Source organism: Podarcis tiliguerta, assembly GCF_965153285.1.
Source record: "Podarcis tiliguerta genome assembly, chromosome: 2".
NCBI classification, from domain to species: Eukaryota; Metazoa; Chordata; class Lepidosauria; order Squamata; family Lacertidae; genus Podarcis; species Podarcis tiliguerta.
The window spans coordinates 56,756,545-56,778,740 of record NC_139535.1 but is presented as its reverse complement, the minus strand read 5'-3'; the positions used below and the strand labels follow the sequence as shown (position 1 = coordinate 56,778,740).

General features: G+C 44.3%; 1 protein-coding gene across 5 annotated transcripts in view; it reads left to right on the top strand.

Moving 5' to 3' along the window:
• HRH2 (histamine receptor H2) overlaps nt 1–21,268 on the top strand; it is a 35,226-nt gene extending 13,958 nt beyond the window's left edge. The window contains exons 2-5 of one of the 5 annotated variants that reach the window (XR_014508480.1): nt 4,893–6,791; nt 12,731–12,857; nt 14,052–14,210; nt 20,609–21,268. Coding sequence is in view for 3 of the 5 variants with exons in the window: in XM_083429059.1 (XP_083285185.1) it covers nt 5,710–6,791; nt 20,609–20,795 (1,269 nt within the window). In the remaining 2 variants the exon portion in view is untranslated. Of the gene's footprint in view, nt 1–2,503; nt 2,631–4,892; nt 6,792–12,730; nt 12,858–14,051; nt 14,211–20,608 lie in introns of those variants that run through there. The other 4 variants (XR_014508481.1, XM_083429061.1, XM_083429060.1 and 1 more) reach the window with 4 other exon arrangements.
• The last annotated feature ends 928 nt before the right edge of the window (nt 21,269–22,196 follow it).

Here is a 22,196-nt window from a genome sequence, read left to right as displayed (position 1 = left end):
AGATATACTGAGGAAGTTCGCTTGGCTCCTGCATTATCTTATAGCTCTGGTTGTCATAACTCTATTGTGAACCTGCACATGACAGTAGACGGAAGTACAAACACTCATAGCCTCAGTTCCAGAACACTTACTGTGCACATGAAGACAGACTCCCTTCAAGCAAAGTCAGAATTCTACAAATCCACCAGAATAATTATGGCAAGAGGTACCCCCTACTCATACCTACTGTTTTTGATTATTATTACTTATATATTACTGAAGGCTTTTCCATTTGCCTTCTCTCTAGGGCGAAGCTGGGCATCTGTAGCTGCTGCTACAGTAATAATAATAATAATAATAATAATAATAATAATAATAATAATAATAATTTATTTCTAACACCCCCCCACACACACACACATCTGGCTGGGTTTTCCCAGCCACTCCGGGCAGCTTTCAACAGAACATTGCAAACAGAATAAAACTTCAAACATTAAAAACTTCCCTAAACAGAGCTGCCTTCAGATGCCTTCTAAAAGTCATATACAGTGGTAAGGTAAAGGTAAAGGTACCCCCTGCCCATACGGGCCAGTCTTGACAGACTCTAGGGTTGTGCGCCCATCTCACTCAAGAGGCCGGGGGCCAGCGCTGTCCGGAGACACTTCCAGGTCACGTGGCCAGCATGACATCGCTGCTCTGGCGAGCCAGAGCTGCACACGGAAACGCCGTTTACCTTCCCGCTAGTAAGCGGTCCCTATTTATCTACTTGCACCCAGGGGTGCTTTCGAACTGCTAGGTTGGCAGTCGCTGGGACCGAACAGCGGGAGCGCACCCCGCCGCGGGGATTCGAACCGCCAACCTTCGATCGGCAAGCCCTAGGCACTGAGGCTTTAACCCACAGCGCCACCCGCGTCCTATATACAGTGGTACCTCAGATTAAGTACTTAATTTGTTCCGGAGGTCCATTCTTAACCTGAAACTGTTCTTAACCTGAAGTACCACTTTAGTTAATGGGGCTTCTTGCTATTGCCGCGTGGCCGGAGCCCAATTTCTCTTCTTATCCTGAAGCAAAGTTCTTAACCTGAAGCACTATTTCTGGGTTAGTGGAGTGTGTAACCTGAAGCGTATGTAACCCAAGGTACCACTGTAGTTGTTTATTTCCTTGACGGGAGGGCATTCCACAGGGCAGGCGCCACTACCGAGCAGGCACTCTGCCTGGTTCCCAGTAACCTACCTAACTCTTGAACCCTTGGCACATGCTTAGGGAGGAGCAGAACCACCACACCAAAGCTGGGAGAAACTGCCTCTCTGCCTCAGAGGAGTAGCAGCTGTGGAAGAAAACTGGGGGGGGGGGATGCACAGTGGGGCCGGTCTCACATGCCCAGGAAAAAAGAAGGCCCGTGACCTCCTCTCCTCTCCCCGCCCCCCCAACTTGATGGACTACTCCAGTGTCACCTCAGATCCAAAGAACAGCATTAAGACCATAATGAACTGAGTAACAGACCCTGAAGCACGAAAGGTCATGGGCTGCTCATGCACAAGTTCCTTAGGGAGAGCCTTTCCTCCTCCTTTCCTTTCCCACCAGCTGACACAACACTCCCTTCCCCACATCCAGCCCTTTAACTAAGCGATAGAACTACCAGAGAGCCCTCCTTGTGGCACCACCAGCACACAGCTCGCCATCTCAACTCCTCCCCACTTTCCTCCTCCCTTCAGCCAGCTGGGACCCCGCCCCCAGGTGCAGCCTGTCACACACACACACACACACACCCTTTCCTTCAACAGTACTCAAGCAGCAAGATGTCTTAGGCCAACCCTGCAACTCCTATTTTAATGCATTGAGTACCAATACCAATACACAATACTTTCAGTTGCAAGGGCATTTGCAACTGAATGCAACCTTTTGAAAAGGCCAGTTTTCAAGCAAGTGAAGTAAAAGAGATTTCAAAGCTCTATAGATTCCATTTATTCCATCTTGTGCCACGTCAACGCTGCGCTGCTTGTTGCGTCCTGTGAACTAAGGTGCTGGCTAGCTTCCACAAAACTTAACATCAGGCATGATCTCAGCTACTGTCTTCCTGAGATTCCAGCTAATACCATGTCTCTTCTCCTTGCTTCTCATAACTATGTTTTAGTTCTCTATCAGTGTATGCCAGATGTGAAGGAAATGAGCTGACCTTAAAAATAAAGATCTTGTTTGTATTTGTTTTGGGATTATGGGGTTAAGCTGTTGGATGACATGCATCTTTGCCCATCCGGAAAAACAAGTTGATAGGTGACACAGTTTAATTTGAACAGAATGCTGTAGATATAGTTTAGTGGCTACAGCTAGGTTGTGGGTGTGGCCTAGCTTGCTATAGCAAGCTCTGGCACACTTTACCCCTTGGAGAAGGAGGGACAATTCACGCCATCCTGACTCCTGTCTCAGCTGCTTTCCCAGCTAGTAAGATTGTGTGTGCCTGTTTTTTGACTGCATCAGTTAGTTTGTTCTGTGAGGTTGCAGTATTGGGCATTGTCTGATTGCTGAGTAGATACAGCAGGGGTTTTGGTGTAGACCAGGACTGTCTTGCTAGAAGAACAAGCTTTACCATGGACAGCGAGGTCAACTGTGGCAGAATTGTCCCCAAAAGGGGTGACTCCAAACACATCATGTAGGTCACACCCTTGATATAGTCTTTGCCCCAAGTGATATGAGGGATGCACTGTTATCTGGTACAGTTTGGACGGATGAAGGCAGCCCTGTTTAGGGAAGCTTTTAATGTTTGATGTATCACAGTATTTTAATATTCTTTTGGAAGCCGCCCAGAGTGGCTGGGGAGACCCAGCCAGATGGGCGGGGTATAAATAATAAATTATTATTATTATTATTATTCCTCCTGAAAGGGTGGTGGTCAAGTTTGGATGGCCCACCCTCAGACCTTGAGGAACCTAATGTGTTGCTGCATACTCTGGGGGGTTTTCCAGCAGAGAAAGGAGACATTCCTGTCAAAGCCTTGGTCTTGCTATGGAATGGTGAGATGAAACAACTGGCTGACATGATTGCTTCCAAGCATCCTCTCTGGCATTGTGGAGCCCAAGTGGTCCCTTGGTATTCTGGGCTATGAAACAGGCCAGGTGAGGACTAGGGCATTAGCAGTACAAGTCTCAATCTGATGTCAACCAAACATTGGTTGGAGCACGTAATTGTGGCTACCACGTAGCAGTGTAGGGTGCGTAAGAAGGCACATTCTCCAGCTTGCATAACATCCTCTAGTATCCAGCTGGTGTAGTTGTTTCAGATGGTTTGAAAGTTACTGACTTTCGCTGTGGGGGAGGAGCCTTTGGAACATTGGAAGACCTACTGTGCCCCACTGGCTACACACTTTGAGGATAAAGTCACTCAACTTTGGAGTGACCTTGACTCTGCTTGCACAATAGGACTTCCCTCTCTCCTCCCCATGTACCCCCACGGATCCTCCAATCTGCTCTAGAGGACTGGGGAGCCCCCAGAACAGGTTTAGCAGGCAGGGAATGGGGGGAAGTCTTGTGTTGGGGGTTGGAGGGGAGAAGTCTGGTTGTGCAAGAAGGCCTCTTTCCCCACATACCCCACATGGTGCTACATTGGATTCTACCCATTGTGCTTTACAATGCATTTGCTGTCTATATGTATGGGTACAATTGTAGAGTATTGTATTCCTGGAGATGCTGCGTAGGCTGTATTTCTGTACATTTCCTTCTAAGCTACCCTGGCACCACTAGCTCGGAATGTTAAGTGATGTCATGACCTTCCTATCTATCTGTATACATCCTCTCCTTATCACCGTGCACTGGAAGAATGTTAAGTGCACTCTGTACGATCTCTGAGTACCACCCTATCAATCATAGATTATTGTGTTCCTGTGTTCCCTCTATCTAATGATGCTTAATGTCTTACACGCAACCCCTTGTATGTATATGCAACACTATAACGCTTGTAACGCACACCACGTGTAACCAATCAGCACCAAGTACATATGAAGCACATAATAGTCAATAAAAGGGACTCTACGACACTTGGTTGAGGAGATGCCTCCCACATGACACCATCTACTCGTCTGTCGCTTATTTCAACCCAACATACAATTGCTTTAATTTCTTATTGTTATCCTTCCAGGTGTTGAGTGGTGGGTGGGCAAGGGTTCCATACCTAGAATATGCTCCTAGCTCTAGCCATTATTTCTTTGATCTCAGCCTTTAGCCTAGGAGTAGTTAACCTCCATATATTGTTTGACTACAACTCCTATAATACATGAATATTAGGCATGTTGGCTGGGGCTGATGGGTGTAGGAGTCCAGCAATATTTGGAGGACCACATATTGGTCACTCCTTGATTAGCCCCATCAGGCTCTCTTCTGATGTCACTAGAGTGAAGCAGCAGCCGATGAAACCAGAAACGGTGTGTTGAATATTGAGGCATTCTTTGTATGAATCAGCAACCATGTGGTCTGAGCACTTCCAGGGATAACAGTGAGTCTCCAGTGAGAATTTCCCATGTCTACAAAGGAAAGTCCTGAGCTAAGTCATAAGTTGAAGGAAGAGGGGCCACTAGTTAGTGGAAGAGCACATTCATAGCATGGGAAATTCCCACCCATATTTGCTCCCTGGATTTCCAGTTAAATTACTCAGCAGGTAATGGGAAAACCATTTTCTCTGTCTGAGATTCTGGATAATATGCATCACAGACAAGGAGTAGGGAACCAGTGGCCTTTTGGGTGTTGCTGGACTACAACCCCCATTATCCCTGACCATTGGCCATGCTGGCTAGGGCTGATGAGACTTTCCAACATCTGGAAAGTCACCCATTCTGGGCTAGATGGACAAATATCTTTGACCTGATATAAGGCAGCTTCATATATCCTACGTATATCATCTGACTCTTATTTCTTCCTTCCAGATTCTGACCAGGAAAGTGTGCATATCCATCCCTCTTCTATTTTGATAGATACCTTCAAGAGATGTAAATTGAGACACAGTCTAAGAATAATGAAGTTACTGGGACTCTTCCAGCCCTTTTCTGGCCGAACCTATAAAACCACATGTGGTGATTAATGCATCGTACAACTTAATACAACCTAATGATTTGTCTGAAAGGAGGAAGAAGAGAGGGAAGAAAAGGGAGAGGCCAAAACTAGGCAAAACTGACTTGGTAGAACATAAAAAGTATATGAAGAGCCCTTCTGGATTCAACTAAACTTCCATCTGATCCAGCTTCCTGCTTCCAGTTGTAGCCAACTAGATGGTTCCATGAGGTCTTCAAAAGCAGGACATGAAGGCAACAACCCTACTCTGTTACATGTCCCCACAATCTTTTATCCAGCTGTCTACTGCCTCTGAACATGGATGTTCCACTTAGCTATCATGGTTAATAACTATCTAATAGACATGTCCTCAAGAAATCTGTCACACTACAACATTGCTAACAAGGAGTCTCAGTTGGATCTTTCTGCTGCAAGCTGCACATCTGAGGGTCCTTCCAGCAGAGAATGAATGTGCTCAGATTTGGGGATTTATTTAGACTTCAGTCTTTCTCTAAATATGCAACCAGAGGTGTTGTCTGATTCCTAGCATCTTTTCAGAGCTATGATGCAGGGGCCTCTTATGAAAGGCGGTGAAGGAAGGCATCTGGACAAGCTCTTCAAGGAATCAGACCTAACCACTTCTTCCAGAGTACGTGGAGCAGCAGCTGCCATGTGAGTCTGTACGGAAGCAAAATGATACTTCCCAATTACACCACCATGAATTCCACAGACGGTACAAGTGATTGGGGACAAGTGCCAACCGCAATTGTTCTCACAGTCCTCATTATTGGGACTGTGTTTGGAAATGTGATGGTGTGTCTAGCTGTCTATTTCAACCGGAGGCTCCGCAACCTGACAAACTGCTTCATTGTCTCCTTGGCCTTCACAGACTTGCTGCTGGGCCTCATGGTGCTACCCTTTTCAGCCATCTATGAAGTCTCCTCCCATGAGTGGATCTTCAGTGTCACCTTGTGCAATATCTACATCAGCTTGGATGTCATGCTTTGCACAGCATCCATCCTCAACCTCTTCATGATTAGTCTTGATCGCTACTATGCTATCACAGCACCTCTCCGCTACAACACTATGGTCACTCCTAAGCGGGTGGCTGTGGCTATGTTCCTTATCTGGGTGGTGTCACTGATGGTCTCGTTCCTACCGATCCACTTGGCCTGGAACACCAATGGCAGCACTGTCCAGAACACACAGTTAACTGACGGGAAGCAGGAGTGCAAGCTGGAGGTCAATGCTGGGTATGTTCTAGTGGATGGCTTGCTTACGTTCTACCTCCCTCTGCTAGTCATGTGCATCACATACTACCGGATATTCAAAATAGCCAGGGAACAAGCAAAGAGGATCAACCACACCAACAGTTGCACAACCATCAGAAATGCATTACCGACTGTGAAGGAACACAAAGCCATTGTGACTCTTGCAGCTGTGATGGGAGCCTTCATTATCTGCTGGTTTCCTTATTTTACAGTGTTCACATATCGGGGTGTGACGGGTGAAGCATACAAAAGCCTGATGACCATTGTCATGTGGCTTGGTTACGCCAACTCAGCACTGAATCCAGTTTTATATGCTGCACTGAATAGGGACTTCCGGACAGCTTATCAGCGGTTACTCAGGTGTCGGAGAGTGGGACCAGATGCCAGAGAGGTTCCTCTAACACATGAGATGAGAAATAAGACTTGTAATAAGGAAAGTAAACTTCTACAGCTGCATACAATGAATGGAAAGAAGAACCCTGTTGTCCAAGATGGCACAGACAGGTGAGCTTTCTCTTACCTTTGAGGGGGAATTCTTGTTGAGAGGGTTTTGGTGGTAGAAAAAGGGTTGGAACGGGCACTGTTTAGATTCAGGATGCAAGCAAAATATATTTAAAGTTGCATTTGGTGCACTGTGGGGCATGCATCCACTGGCAGATTTGTTGAGAGCGATGAAATAAGTCTGGTTTTTCCTAACTCCAGCCCTGATTAGTCCCACCAAGGTATGTCCTGAACAACTTTTAAATCTTGTGCTTTTTCCCCTGCCAGGAAGCACAGGGAGAGATTTAACTTTGGATATATTCTGTCAAACAGAGGGGACCGTCAAAGATATGCTACGCACACAAACACCTACACTACTAAATATATTGATGCAATCTTTGAGCGGTGTGAGATTCCAGGGGCTCCAGGCACTTACCCAGGGTTCTGTTTCCTTGGAATATGGGACAGCAGAGACTGCGGTGTTTATGATTTATGGTTTATTTACACATATACACAACTTGAGCATTAACATTCCAAAAGGATCTGGTTTCTCCCATAGTCACAGGCTTGGATTCAAACAGACAATGGATATTTCTCTCAAACATTGCTCGACTCTCTTTCTCTAACTACCAGCCACTTGAGGGCAGGGGCCCCACCTATTTGTTATCTCACACAGATCCACTTCCTTGGTTCCCTTAATGGCCCATCACCCAAGCTATCACCTCAACAGGAAGTTAGCCTGGCTTATATTGTAACACTTGCTCGCTCTGGGGGTTAGAAGAGTCTCTAGGCACAGTCTACTTGCCCCCACCCCAAACTCCTAGCAACATAAATATACATAAGAGAAATAAAATATATTTTTTAAAATCCTGCTAGGTGCATGACAGAAAATGCTGAGGAACTAATAAGATGTATCTGTACTAAATGAAACAACAGTCACTTGGGTTTGAAAGTGACTGGCAAAGGGGAAGGTAGACTGCTGCACTGCAGAACACAACTTTTTGCAACTTTGGCAGTCACTGCATTTCAGATCCACACATGTTGTGCTTGCATGTGGCTTGAGTGGCAGCCAAGTTCATTAATCAGTCAAGCTCCCACTATATCTTTTGATTAAATTCTAGTCTGGGCTCTTCCTTTTCAATAACATGCAATATAATACAACTATTATCTTAGTTATTAAGACTTAGTATATGGGAAAGACAGATCTCTGCAGTATTGGCTACAGGGGGATTGGGGGTGGTTGCCTGGCTCTGTGCAAAGATACCCAGGCTATGTCTCTTGTATTCAATGGCCCACTCCTAGATTACTTCAGCATGGCAGGAATACATGGTGAGAACATAATAAAAGCCTGGCTGGATCAAACCAAAGACCCATGCAGTCCACCCCCGTTTCCCAGATTCCTGTGGGAAGTCTGCAACATGGAGTGCAAAGTTCTCCTGGGAGTTACAATACTGCCATGGCAATCCTTTCCACGAGATCTTGGGATCGTGATATTATTGGGAAGCAATCACACTTCAGAAGTATCCACACTGCTGAGGTAACATAGGGATGGGTCCTAAAGTATATAATTATTCGTTATAACTGTCTAATGAGAAGCAACTGCTCTATATTAAGCCAGGTTTCTCTTTCACAATCAGTCACTATTTCTACATGAAATAGCCTCCAATAGCTTTATTTATTTTCGTCATTTTGGAAGCAATGCAGAGGATTATGTGCCTTGATTTTCGTTGTTGTTGTTGTTGTTCATACAAAAAATATGGAGAGATGAAATTGGGTCAGTCCACTCCCCTGGAAAGGTACCAATGTATCTCAAAATCAGAGCCTCCTGTCATGAACATTTGGTACTTTCAGTTCTACATTGATTTGGTTGTGCCGTGGAATGAGTAAAGAACATCCCTAGTTCACTAGGTGAAGGGGATTTGTTCTTCTGAAGAGACTAGAAAGTGTGATGTGCACATACAGTAGCTAAGTGGATGTTTGAGATAAGCAGGAACAAATTTGCGAAGGTTCCAAATGTAAGATGCAGAAAGAAGAAGCAGGGTAATCAGTGCCAGAAGAATTTAGGTAGGTCTGATTACCCTGGTTATAAGGATTTACACTCCTAAAGGCCAAAGAAAATAGGAGTGTGGGTATGTAGTATAATTTCATTGCTTCCTATAAGCAATTCTGACTTTCACCTCCTTCCAAAGCTTTGATCTGATCCCATGGCTGCAACTTGATAAGCAGCAAGGAAACTTTCCATCTGGCAGATAGCACTTACTTTCACTGCCATGGCTCCAGGAAGTGCCAACAAAGGGTTGATTCTTTTGTTTTATCACAGCTGACCCTGGGATAAGGTAGTGAGGCAAAAGGATTTATCAACAGCAATGGTACACCTGGGTGCCAACAGCTAGGACTGGTGCTGCTGCCTCGTCGTATGTTACAATGAAAATGTCTCCAAAGCACAGATTTGTGGCACAATTGTGTCATTTTCAGATGCAATAGCACCGAGAGATTTTATCTGCTGCTCTTTAGAAACCATGATGAATCACTCTGTTTCAATTCCTTAACAGTTTTTTAAATGATGGCAAGGGCAAACTTTAAATATATGGGCTTCTGTTCCATGATGTATTCCTGTTCCAAAAGTTTTGTTAAGGTTACTATGGACTGTGGTTCACCTGATGGTTCAACCACTCAGCACTTTAATGGAGAGAGAATGATTCTTATGCATATGTGTGATCTGCATAATCGGGACTAGCAGGACATAGCTGACTTTCCAGAGTAAGCAAAAGGTTGTTGAGGGTAGTTTTCAGTGCTGGATTTTGGGTGGTACAGGCAGCTCCTCTGCACAAGGCACCAAGCCGAGAGGACATGAAAGAACAACAACAACATAAAAAAAAAACCCTATATTTATATCGGTAAAAAAGTAAAGGGACCCCTGACCATTAGGTCCAGTCATGACCGACTCTGAGGTTGCGGCGCTCATCTCACTTTATTGGCCGAGGAAGCTGGCGTACAGCTTCTGGGTCATGTGGCCAGCATGACTAAGCCGCTTCTGGCAAACCAGAGCAATGCATGGAAATGCCGTTTACCTTCCCACCAGAGCAGTACCTATTTATCTACTTGCACTTTGACATGCTTTCGAACTGCTAAGTTGGCAGGAGCAGGGACCGAGAAACAGGAGCTCACCCCATCGCGGGGATTCGAACCACCAATCTTCTGATCGGCAAGTCCTAGGCTCTGTGGTTTAACCCACAGTGCCACCCACATCCCAATTTATATGGGTATGAATAATTTATATTCAATTATTGTGAAAATAATAAATATTTGGGGGGGGCACCAAATTTTGCCCTCACTCAGGGCGCCATATTACCAAAGTCTGCCCCCTGGTGGTTGTTTCTCTAGCTTTGTGTTATGCTACGCATCCTCCATGACAGCCATTTTGTGACTGACATCCCTAACACTCCCTCAAAATTTGAAATATGCCTACTAGTCCAAAAAGTATGGTGATCCCTGCATTACTGGCGACCCCTGCACCAGTCCACTTCAGTTGCACAAACCTACATTACTGGTATGCACTAAATAAGTGACTCAATTTGCAGAGTAATGTAAAAGTAAATGAGCTCCACTCACTGAATCAGCTTGGTTCAGCAGAGTAATTTTGATAACATGAGTATTTTGTGTAAATTAGAAAACTCCCTTTCTGAGAAAACTCTCCCCGTTGGTGCAGACGATGCATTTCTGCAAATCAGGCCCATTAGTTACTGCCATCTTCTAAACAAAAGCAACAGCTTCATTCTGAAACTCTCGTAAGCAGCACTTTCTCAGTTTTTCCTCTGCAATAAGATACCATCAGAGAATAAAGGAGTTCAGGAAATGGGAAGTGAAAGTGGACATGGAGAGAGTTCATTGAGGAAATACTGGGTTCACTGGAATACAGTGGTGCCTTGCAAGACGAAATTAATTCGTTCTGCGAGTTTTTTCGTCTTGTGAATTTTTCGTCTTGCGAAGCACGGTTTCCCATAGGGAATGCATTGACGGTTTTCCATAGGAATGCATTGACGGTTTTAAGAAAAAGGCGCAAGACGTTTTCGTCTTGCGAAGCAAGCCCATAGGGAAATTCGTCTTGCGAAGCAACTAAAAAAAAAAAACAACTCTTTCGTCTTGCCACTACCACTGTAGTTTAATACAGTAAGCAGCAGAGGTGACTGAGAGAAGCAGCTTATGGCTGGAAGCTAAAATGACAGAAATTCCTATTGAAACAAAAGTCAAATAGCATAGGTAATTTGTCACCAAGGCCTGATCTGTAGAAGTATTTCAATCTCAAATAGGTTTTTTATAGGAGGTCCAACAGTCTAGGCAGAAATTAGACCAAGGAGAGGCTTCATTGTCAAAAATAAAATAGCATTTACTTTGTCTGAATGTTCCCTGCAACATACTTAGGCAATCCAGTTCAGAGCTCTCCATTCTCTACAATGGAGTCACCTTGTTGTCTTTGATACCTGAAATGCTGCCACACGACTTGCAGCCAGGCCCCAGTCACATGTAAGTGTAAAAGCCAATGCTTCCATGTAGGTTTTAGGTTGGCTGGGATCTGCTTCATAGAGCATGTTACTCTGGAGTTATGTGAGCTACACTGGCTTCTAGTTTGTTTCCAAATGCAATTTCAATTGCTGGTGACTGTAGAGGTCTAAATGGTTTGTTATATGAATGGCCTTTTTGGTGGACTCTTCTTCATTGGAGGTTCCTAAGCAAAGGTTGGATGGTCATCAGTCAGGGATTCCTTAGTTGTGATTCTTGGTTGGACTAGATAACCCTTGGGTCCCTTCCAACTCTATAATTCTAAGTCTATCGGCCTTGTTGTCTTTGTGTTCAGAGGCTCTGTCAACTGAGACACAGTACAGAGTCTTCTCAGCAAGGGTCTTCTCTTTCCACCAAGACTGTAGAGTGCTTTTACCTGGGACACCAGTTTGGTTCTCTTTCTTATAGCCTTTGGGCAAATGGTCATGACATACCTCTTTTTCACCAGGCTTTTGCATTGCACCCTGCTGCTGCAACTGGTTTTTAGCATTGTTCTTTTTTTAAAACTCTCAGTTCTTTTGTATGTTTTATTGTGATATTATTGTGATTTCTTTGCATTTGTTTTTCATTATGCTGCAAGCTGACCTGGGGACGCTTGTCCCCAAAATGTGAGGTATCAGTCTTCCAAATAAACCACTTCCAAATAAACACAACCACTACCATTTCCGTGATGGCAGCATCTCAAAGGAGCATCACAGAAATCTCAGCAGCCACATTAATGCTACTCATGTAGTGGTGTCAGTTCACACAGATAGCAAGTCCGCATGAGTCAAGGCTGGAGGTGTCACACACACTCTTCCTGGGGTGACCTTGGCAAGGCTACCCTGTGTATATGGCACCGGCACTCATTCTTTGTCTCATTGAATGAACCTGTTTGAAGGGGGGGGCGGAATTTATGCTGAGCAACATAATTAATTAGAGGTACTCACCTCAGCATAGGCATGCCTGTCAACTGTCCCAGAAAAACCAGGACATCCCAATTCCCCCTGCAAAAATACAGCCATATTGGGCATCTTGCTCTTGTGCAATTTTGGGCCCCCCAAAAAGCGATCTCACACAGGGCCCCCAACACGTCTTTTTGGGCACTGTACCCCCAAACAGCTTTTTTCAGGTCCACGATCTCACATGCATCATGTGACTCATGCGGGATTTCAGACCAGGAAGATGATACCCTGGATTTGGGCCACGTTGTGTTGGAGGATATGCATAGGGTATTATGAACAGGGTGGCCACTTACATACTGCAAAAAAGAGGACAAATGAGGGCATATATTTGCATTAAAATGCATATGCTAATTTATATGTATAGCTATGAATTGAAGAATGAGTATTATAATTTAAATAGAAATACAATGGTAGGGAAGATTGTGACCAACTGACTAACTGATGAGGGGCAACTTCAAGGCCCCTCCTGCTCTTCCTTCTTAGGGTTCTTCGACGGCCCAGCCTTTCAGATAGAGGATGCATTCAAGCAGAGGACTGTCCTCTGTAATATACAACATATGACCACCCTAATGATTAAAGTTATAGGGTGAGTAATCTTGAGACTATAAACACTGAGATCCTAGAGTAAAACAAGAAATGCACATTCTTGCTTTGTTCCCAAAGGCATTCTGATCTGTGCTTATGTTTATTCTTCTTGAGATGGTATATTTTGAAGTCAAATATACTAATCTGTATTATATGAAGAAGCAAAACTAGACTCCTGTCTGAGGTGAATTTCAGATCAGATTTTGAACCTTTTTTCCACCAGAAAGTTCCACACCCTTTTCCAGTATTGTTTTTACTTTAGACCAGAGGTTTCAAACTGTGGTCTGTTGACAAGTTGCATCCAGGTGTTCCATGGCAAGCCTGTAAGATCACAACTAAAAATAATACAGCACCCAACACAGCACATTATGATTGCTGCATCAGACAGAAAAATCATTAAGTTGTCCACCAACCTTCAGTAGTTTTCAAGTGGACACTGGGTGGGAAAGTTTGAGTCCTACTGCTTTAGACAGACCAACTGCACATTCCCTTACCAATTGACAAGGAACTACATGTGACAGAAGCAGACTGATGGGAATCTAAATTTAAAACAACAAGCTAGCATCAGTGTGTGGGGGGAGGTGGTAGGGAGCTGAACCATCCCTCTGGTTATACATGTTCCCCAATAACAACTGCAGCACAGTTGTTTCCTCCCACTCCCAACCAAGCTCCAAAACCAGACATGGCAACTGGTGGGAGAAAAAGTGGTTGGAGCATAGCGGCTTGAGGGGGGGGGAGTGGGGGTGTGGGGGTTAAGTCCTACCAGCCACATCCAACCAAGCTGTGCTTTCGATCCCAAGAACCAACCCGTTTCTATAATTTGGCAAGACCTCAGCTGGGTCTTGTCCCTTTCATGTTTACATTGATCCTGGAGGAGATCTGCAGGTTGCTGCTTGGACCTGTCAAATATGAGGAGAAATATGCTCATTTTCCCTGCAGAAGTAACTGCATTACCGGTCGCAAATGAGACTGCTTTGAATTGTAATTCTGGTTTTCCTTGCCTGTTCAACTCGGAACTGGAGCATAACATAAACCAGAGCACATGGAACACAATGTGTTATCGTGCAGCCAAGTAACAGGATAATAATAGTCTGAATCGCGCATATATATATATATAATTCTCAGCATATTGTTGTCTTGTGTCACTGACAAATCTTTATTTCTCTTTCTCTCTCTCTCTCTTTAACCTTTTCAGCTCTGGGCCTTTTCCCTAAAGTGCACACAGGCCAGGCCAGGCCGTTAACAGTGGTCACTGTGACATAGCTCTCACTGTCCTCTTCCAAAAAAACCATTGAGGACAGAAGGACAAAGTTAGATTTTCCGCTGGGGGAAGCTTAAAATCGGGGGCACTTGGGTGAGTACAAGGGGTGTCGCATCTAGAAAGGGATAAAGCTGTTCTGCATAGCCCAATTGAATTTCCTTCAACAGGAATCCCTGGATTAGGTAGTGTTGCGTCTTTTCCCCAGAGAGACATTCCTTCCGTTTATAAACAGCTGCCAGGCATCTCCATGCTAGGGAAAAGCAGCACAGCTTATGCGATCTCTGTCCGTTGCACAGCTGCTAAAAGGTGCAGAACCTCTGTTGAGAAAATACCCCAGATTGGCTCGCAGGCAGGAATGGAGCCACCCCATTTCTTTCCAGTTCAGGCAGATACAATACCGTCCCACTTTTCCTGTCCCTGTAGCTGCTTCCAGTGAGTGTTTGTCATGAGATCGGTGCAGGCTTTCTGCAGCATCCCCACAACATAGTTGGCATTAAAGTATATGCCTTCTACCAATTATCATGATAGCTAAATCTCAAAGTAGTTTACAAAGATAGAAATAAATCAACATGGTTGCAGAGCTGAATTGTGGAAGGGTCTGTGGGTAGGAGGAGGGATCTTGGGACGAGGCCTGAGAGAAGAGTTAAAGGCAGACAGGCCTAGTATTGTCATTAGTGCTTGAGTAGGAATGACTAATGTTGATTTCTTAAGAATGACCCACTGTCCATCTCTACAAAGAACTGTCTGGCTGAGTTACTGGAATAGGCCCCCAAAATGACATCCCAGTATTTCTCTTGCTTCACATTCTGGTCTCCCTTTGGATTTTCCCCCGGAACTTCCCCTAGGTTCCAGTAACATTCAGTCAGCTGCTTACTCATTTCTCACAGGACAAGGGAGATATGACCATTTTCTCCAAGTTTCTGATACTAATAAAATGAAAATAGCATCACATATTTTCATGAGGAGAAAGAATGTTGCTATGCCCCTAAGGCACCGGTTCTCAACCTGTGGGTCCCCAGATGTTGTTGGACTACAACTCCCATTACCCCTAGCTAGCAAGGCCAGAGGATGATGGGAGTTGTAGTCCAACAACATCTGGGGACCCACAGGTTGAGAACCACTGCCCTAAGGGGAGCACTAGGCCCATGTTTCCATCATAATGGTGGGAGAATGAGGGGTGCAGAAGGAATTTGAAAGGCTGGATGGTCGTGAGTGCTTAACCCTTTCTGCATCAGTCCCCAGTTCTTTCCAACATTGTAAAATGAGTTTTTCCCAACCAGAAACAAACACATCTTGAGCAGCAGATGGAGAGAGCAGCCTGCCCATGCAAGCACCCCTTGCTGTTGTGTTCATAATGTATTGTCATCGTAACAAACAATTGCAGAAATAAATAACACATAGTTCTGCCCTGTAGTACTGACTAAACAAAATGAGGAATCTGCTTTCGTTGGGCTTACCTACAGTTCCTCTTCTCCTGCTGCTTCCCCAGGGGGAACTGCTCTTTTGCACTCAACCAGAGCAAAGGGAAATTCAGGTTTTCTGCAGGTTGCCGTTTGTTCCGATTTAGAGCTAAAGAGGTATTCCTTGGGAAAGAAGCAGGGTGATGGGGAAACCGCTTATCCTGGGATTTCTTAGCACAGGGCAAGCAGAAGTGTGGATAAGCCCATTGACTGGCAAGTCTCACCCACTAACGGATTTTGAAACAAGTTACTTTTTAAAAAATGTATATTTTCCTGTCACATATTACAGTACATCATAAGGAAGCACCCCTAAGATGCAGGCTAAATCATGTAAGGATTTGAGAGCAAGGGCAGAACTGACACAAAATTGTTAAGATGCTTGAACAGGAAGTGTCACCGCTGTCGTCACATTCCCTGTACTTTCTCTGCAAAGCAAAGAGTGAGATAATAGAAAGCCTATCACAGGTCACATTGCCAAGGAGAAATTTTATCACTCTGCTTCAGCATGTACAGGATGTGATAGAACAGCACAGCATGTAACTTAGTGAGAAAGACCCGCTCTCTCATTTCGATGTGCTTCCCCTAATGTGATAGTCCTTGTGGGGCTTTTAGTTTGCAAGATATTCTGCTCATTGCAAGGCAGGTATATGTAAACACATGTATAAATACACTGAAACAGTCACACATATGCTTTTGTCTTGCCTTTGAAATCATTTCAAGGTAGTTTGCAAGTCCAATTTAAAATAAATAAACAAACCATATCCAAATGTCAAAAGTCACCAGGGGATTCCACCCCACACAGGGCAGCTAACAGTAGATGACCCTGGGGGGAGAGGGGCAGGAGCAAGCTCTAATGCAGGCACAGCCAAACTCTGACCCTCCAGATGTTTGGGACTACAGTTCCCATCATCCCTAGCTAACAGGACCAGTGCTCAGGGATTATGGGAATTGTAGTCCCAAACATCTAGAGGGCTGGAGTTTGCCTATGCCTGCTCTAATGCCTTCTATGCCTACTGTTAGCAAGGAAGAAACCATAGAGTGAAATTTCCACCTTAGCAGCTGCCTTTTGTTGACTTCACAGTTGCCTTTCCAAGTGCTGCTGTTCTTTTTTATTATTATTTCTGCCAGTTCTTATGGGTGTCCCAGAGGTGGCTGCATGTCAGTAGCTGCCTTTTTGAAGATTCCATCATTTACATACTTTTTCCACAAAGCCATCTCAGCTATCCAAGAATGCAAATGACTTCCATTTCCAGCAAGCATTCCTAGTGGGGCAGGCATTGCATTGTTATTTAACCCCCCTTACATGTTTTTGATTCACAGTGATGATGTAAAGTGAGTCTAAGAACTTAATCCACATGTCCCTTTTGCCCCACATTTTCCAGATACAGGTCCTCACTTTAAAGCTCCACGTTGGAACACTCTTTTTTTTTCCCTTTGCCCCAGAGTTTTCCCCATGAAAGCCCACTCTTTCAAGCTGAAGGGCAACAAACAGTAATTTGGGTTTTTCATTGATTGCTGCTTGCTCTGATCCAGCTTTAAAGAGCGGGTTTTCACAGGGAGAGCTCTTGAATGAAAAAGGCAGGGAGCTTGGTCCCAGAGCTTTAAAGTGGCTGGAAAGTGCAGAGGTGGAAGGGTAAGCATGGATAAGCCCTGAGTCATACATGGAAAGTCAGACTTTGAGATTATTTGCCATGAGTCTGGAAAACCTGGGCAGGGCTTAGCAAAGTAAGGACAGAATCACCTCTGCATACCGTCCCACGACCCTCTCTTGCTGATAACATGTCTCAGCTTTATTGACTGTGTCACAAGAAGGGGAAAAAACCTAGAGGTCACCTGACTGCCAAAAGGCAGATACAATTGTTGTGCTGGCTCCACACAGCGCACTTATAACCTTGCCCAAGATCACAGGCAAACAGCCGGATGGAGACTTGAAGTAGCACTGCCCACAAGCAGCTGCTCCTGGCGGATTTACAAGCTAGGAAGTGCAATCAACTCACCTCTTCAGGTTTGAAATGAGATTTTGCTGCAAGTGTCTCTTGGCCCTGTGGTAGTGATGTGACAGTAAGTGACCCTTGAGTGCATCCATCACAGAAGCCTAAAAGCAGCAGGATGGCAGGGGCACTTGTGTGGTGCCTTTTGAATAAAGATGAGGGCCAGGTCTGGCTGAAAGAGGAAAGGGAAGAGCTTTTGTGCTTGACCAAGCTGACTGATAGGCATGTAAATGAGCATGTCCCTGACAAACCTCATCCCTGAGGCCTGCTCAGATCTCTCACTCGGAGCATTAACCTTCTTTTCTTATTAAAACCTTTCATGTTGGCAAAATGGCCAGATGAGATCTTCTCAGGTAGTTCGGCTGACATCTAACTCTAGATTGCTCTCAAGGTCTTTCCAGGTTGTTGACCCAGGGAAGAAAGATTACAGATACATTTTGCTTCGCATCAGTGGATCTACCCCATTGACAGGGATACGGAAGAAGATAGCTTAATAGTACAACATCTGTCTAACACATATGTTCATGTTACTATGCAGCCTAAACACTTTATAGAAAAGCAGGCAAATGGAGTTGAAAATTGAAAGTAAACCCTTCAAACTTTTTGAGCAGGCCACTGTTGCATTTTGGCCTACAGAAAATTCATATGAGCCGGTGGCCTCCATAAGAGCACTTTGATTACCCAGTGCCACAAGAATGTTTGATTCCTCTGTGGGACAACTCATGCAAAGGGACTGATCAAGATGCTCCAGAGCTGTGCTCACCCTGCTGCCATTGTGGTAACTGTGGTGGCTGAGCAAGGGATACCATACTTTGTGGGAATCCTGGCAGATATATGCACAGCTTCCATGTGAATGTGCTGCTTTATCCAGATGACAACTCCACGTGAGCGTCTTTGAGTCAGAAGCTTTGTGGTAAATCACTCTCAGAGAGGGGCTGCAGACTAGTTTGAACTTGCCCTGCAAATATGTCTCTGTCTGTTACAAACCCATCAGCCAGAGAACTTCAGCTAAAATTCAAGCTATAGTGGTGTATGCATGACATTTCCCTTGTGCTAGCAAGGATGGCAGGCACCAGGCCTGTAGGGATGCCAGCAAAACTCCCCTGTAAGTGAACTTTGGAGGCTCATAATGCTCACCTCTGAGAAGAGGCAGACATCACATCCCTGAATTCTTCCTGGCTCGGTTTAAAATATGAGGCAGAAAAGAATTATTTGCTTACATACTCTCTCCTGCCCAAGCAACAACTCACTTCTCAACTGCCCCCCCCCCCATCCCCAGTTCCCTTTAACTGGCATTTATGGATTCCAGACATGGTGAGAAGGAGGGAGGTTGGGCCCTTTTAAATGTGGTTTAAAAGGGAAAGGGCAGGGGTTGGGGACTTTAAAAGTATGCATCCCTGGACAAATTTGGCCTGAACTGGAAATAAACCAAGTCATTCCCACAGAAACAGAGGTCAATCCAATTGGGGGGTGGGTGTTTAAAATGAATATGTTAGGGACGGAATGGGAAGGATCATGCTACATGTCACACCAGTGGCGTAGCATGGGTTGTCAGCACCCGGGGCAAGGCAAGTAATTTGCGCCCCCTAACCCTAACCCCCAGATGTTGCGCCCGGTGCGGCCGGCTCCCTGCACCCCCCACGCTACGCCACTGTGTCACACTGCAATTTGGCTCTTTTAAAGGGACTTGCATATTGTTCATAGAATCATAAAAACTGTAGAGTTGGAAGGGACCCTGAGGACCATCTAGTCCAGCCCCCTGCAATTCAGGAATCCTGCCCACAACTGTCCCTGGGTGGGACTGAACCACCAACCTTCCAATTAACAGACAAGACATACTGAGCCATTGAAATGAATATTTTTGCTTCTAGTTGTCCCCTCCCCACATGTAGCAATGAAAGTTGGGGTGGGGTGGGGCTTTTCAGGCATCTGCCTCTTCTTCTTGGTTTCCTTTTTCTTAATGTTTCATTTCCTCTACTGAAATATTTGCTGCAGACCACATACAGCTCATTGGATCTGTGAGGCTTTCTTCTTCATCATATACAGTATCATTTCCCTTTTGCCGTTTTCTCCTGTGGTTTCAAAATACATCCAGCTGCTACTCTTAAAGGCACATTTGCCTTTTGATCAAGTGGTCTCCAAGACAATTGTTCTTCTCCACATATCTGTTGCAAGACAACTGGCAGTTGGAGCAGAGTTCTTCAGCCAGGAAGAGGGAAGCAAGCTTCCTACAGCTGCTTGTTCCCTGGCCTATGTCTGTGGCCAGTCTGGTCTTCCCATTGCCATGGTCTTCTTTCTGGTACAGCCTCACACTGGAACTTGTTCCCCTTGCCCATCTCCATTTTATGCATTATATTTGGTTTAATGGGCAGATCTCAGGTTCTAGAGCAGCTCTGATAATTCTGGGATTTGACCATTTAAAGCCACCGTCCTATTCACACAGACCTAATAGTAAGTCCCATTGAACTCAGGGGGACCTCTGATTAGAGCTGTGTAGGAATGCACTGTAAATGTGCCTTTGGATCATCATCCCCGACGGCAGCATTCACTTCGTCTCACTTCCACAGCTGTACAGTAGATGAATAGGTAGTTAAATGCTTTTATCCTTATAATACATGGCTTAGATTTACTGCACGCTATTCTGTCTCAAACAGCACTATAATCTATGGCTTATGCACATTCTTCATAGGTCACTTCCAGATAGTAAATCGAAACTGATCTCTGACATCTCTCCATTTGTAAGCTACACTAGTAGTTACTCATTTTCCAGCACTAAATTGTTTATCATAGAAGAACGTAACTGAGTAATTGGAGAAATGGACCCTGTATTTCCTCGCAGAATGTACATTCTTTTGATCTGTTCTGCTTTGTTGTTTTTTTGTAGCCCTCAACATGTCTAGCACCATCACATAGCCTGCTGTGTACTTGGAACAAGGAAGCAGATTCTGAAAATGGGAACATTGGGGAATCATTGGGGAAATATTTAAAAGTATCTTCTAATTGTCAGTCTGAACTATTTTCATTGCTGTTCCCCTTGTAGGAATCTGAACCCACCATGTGATAAATCACCCTGTCCTATGCTGCCCTGCTGTCAAAGTCTCTGTTTGGCCAAGGTTCTTCCCAAGAGAGATGTGTGGAGCCCAATGTTTGATCAGCCAGTGGCAAATGCAAGGAAGACAAGGCAACCTTCTGCACCCCATACAGTTATCTATTGTGTCTTCACCTGAGCTAGGACCTGCTTTCTTATGAAGTTGGATGTAGAGAATTATGACTCAAGGTAGCTCAAAGATTGCTTGAAGGTTGTTGCATCAGGTGCACCATCTCAGTCTTCTCAAGATGGTTCGATAGGGGGCTTACTATGCAGGGACTTCGAATCCAGAAGTACTTGGAGATGCGTGACTGTACATACCCATAGGATTATCTGTCCACATCTAGGACAGGAAACAACTGTGGCTTGGGAGGAAGTGACAAAAAGGAAGGACTTCGTTCTTTTTGGTATGGTCATTACACTCCAAGGCATTTATTGCCCTGTTAGCCTATAAATGTCATATTTATGCCCTGGGGATATTTCTTGCATTGACAGTATTCAATATGGAGTCATCTTGCATTTTCAACATAGTTTGTGGTTTCCAAAACATCTGATAAAGTGCATTTGACAAACGTTTTGAATATTTAATAAATGTTAGCTTTCAGGATTCAACAGTGTTTGGCTTCTATTTATCAAGTCTTCACATTGGTCTTCAATGTATTTCTATTCAAAATCAGTAGGGGAAAAGAAAGAAAGAAACAACAGAGAAGGTATTTTGCTTAAATGTTAAGTGGCATTTTACCTTTTAATGTTTCATGATAGGATGGCATACACTTTGCACCCAGATACTTTTGGATGGTGGAGTGTGAAGGCCTTTTGGGGGTGGAATGGGGATGCTGGTGTCAATGGGATGCTATTTTCAAAGATAAAAAAATTCTACTAAACTATCCAAACAGCTATGTAACAAGCACTATTTGAAGAGCACACAAGGTATGTGAACAAAGTATCCCATACACTTTGGAATGTGTGAGATGTGTTTAAATTTCAAATATGATCAATAAAAAACTTCTGAAGATGTGAAGACTGGAACTCTTACCCTGCTGAATGGCCACAAGGTTTTCACCCCAGAGGCCGTTTGTTCAGTATGCGGTTTGAGGGCAGATACCGCTTGTAGCCTGGTTTGTTCCTTTCTGCTTCTGCAACCCGACAACCAGATACCCATGACCCTGCCAATTTTGCATTAGATAAACAATATTAGAAACTGAGCCGCTATTGAAGCAATAGAACAGAAGAGATGGCGTTCATGGACCACTCCTACCATGTAATCTCATTCTTTTTAAAAATAATAATAATATATTTTTATTAAAGATTTATTAGTTTTCTTTGGTTGGCTGTAGTGAGAATGTAATCTCATTCTATAGATAAGCGTTGACATTGTGATAGTCTGAGGAGGAACTAGAAAATGGAGAAGGGTGCTATGTGTTGTGGTGGTTGGGTAAATTGTCATACAGAAACAAAGGGTCTCTGCATAATGATAATAATGAACCATAATGACTAATCTGAAATTTTTTTAAAGGCTGGTAATAACAACAACAATAAT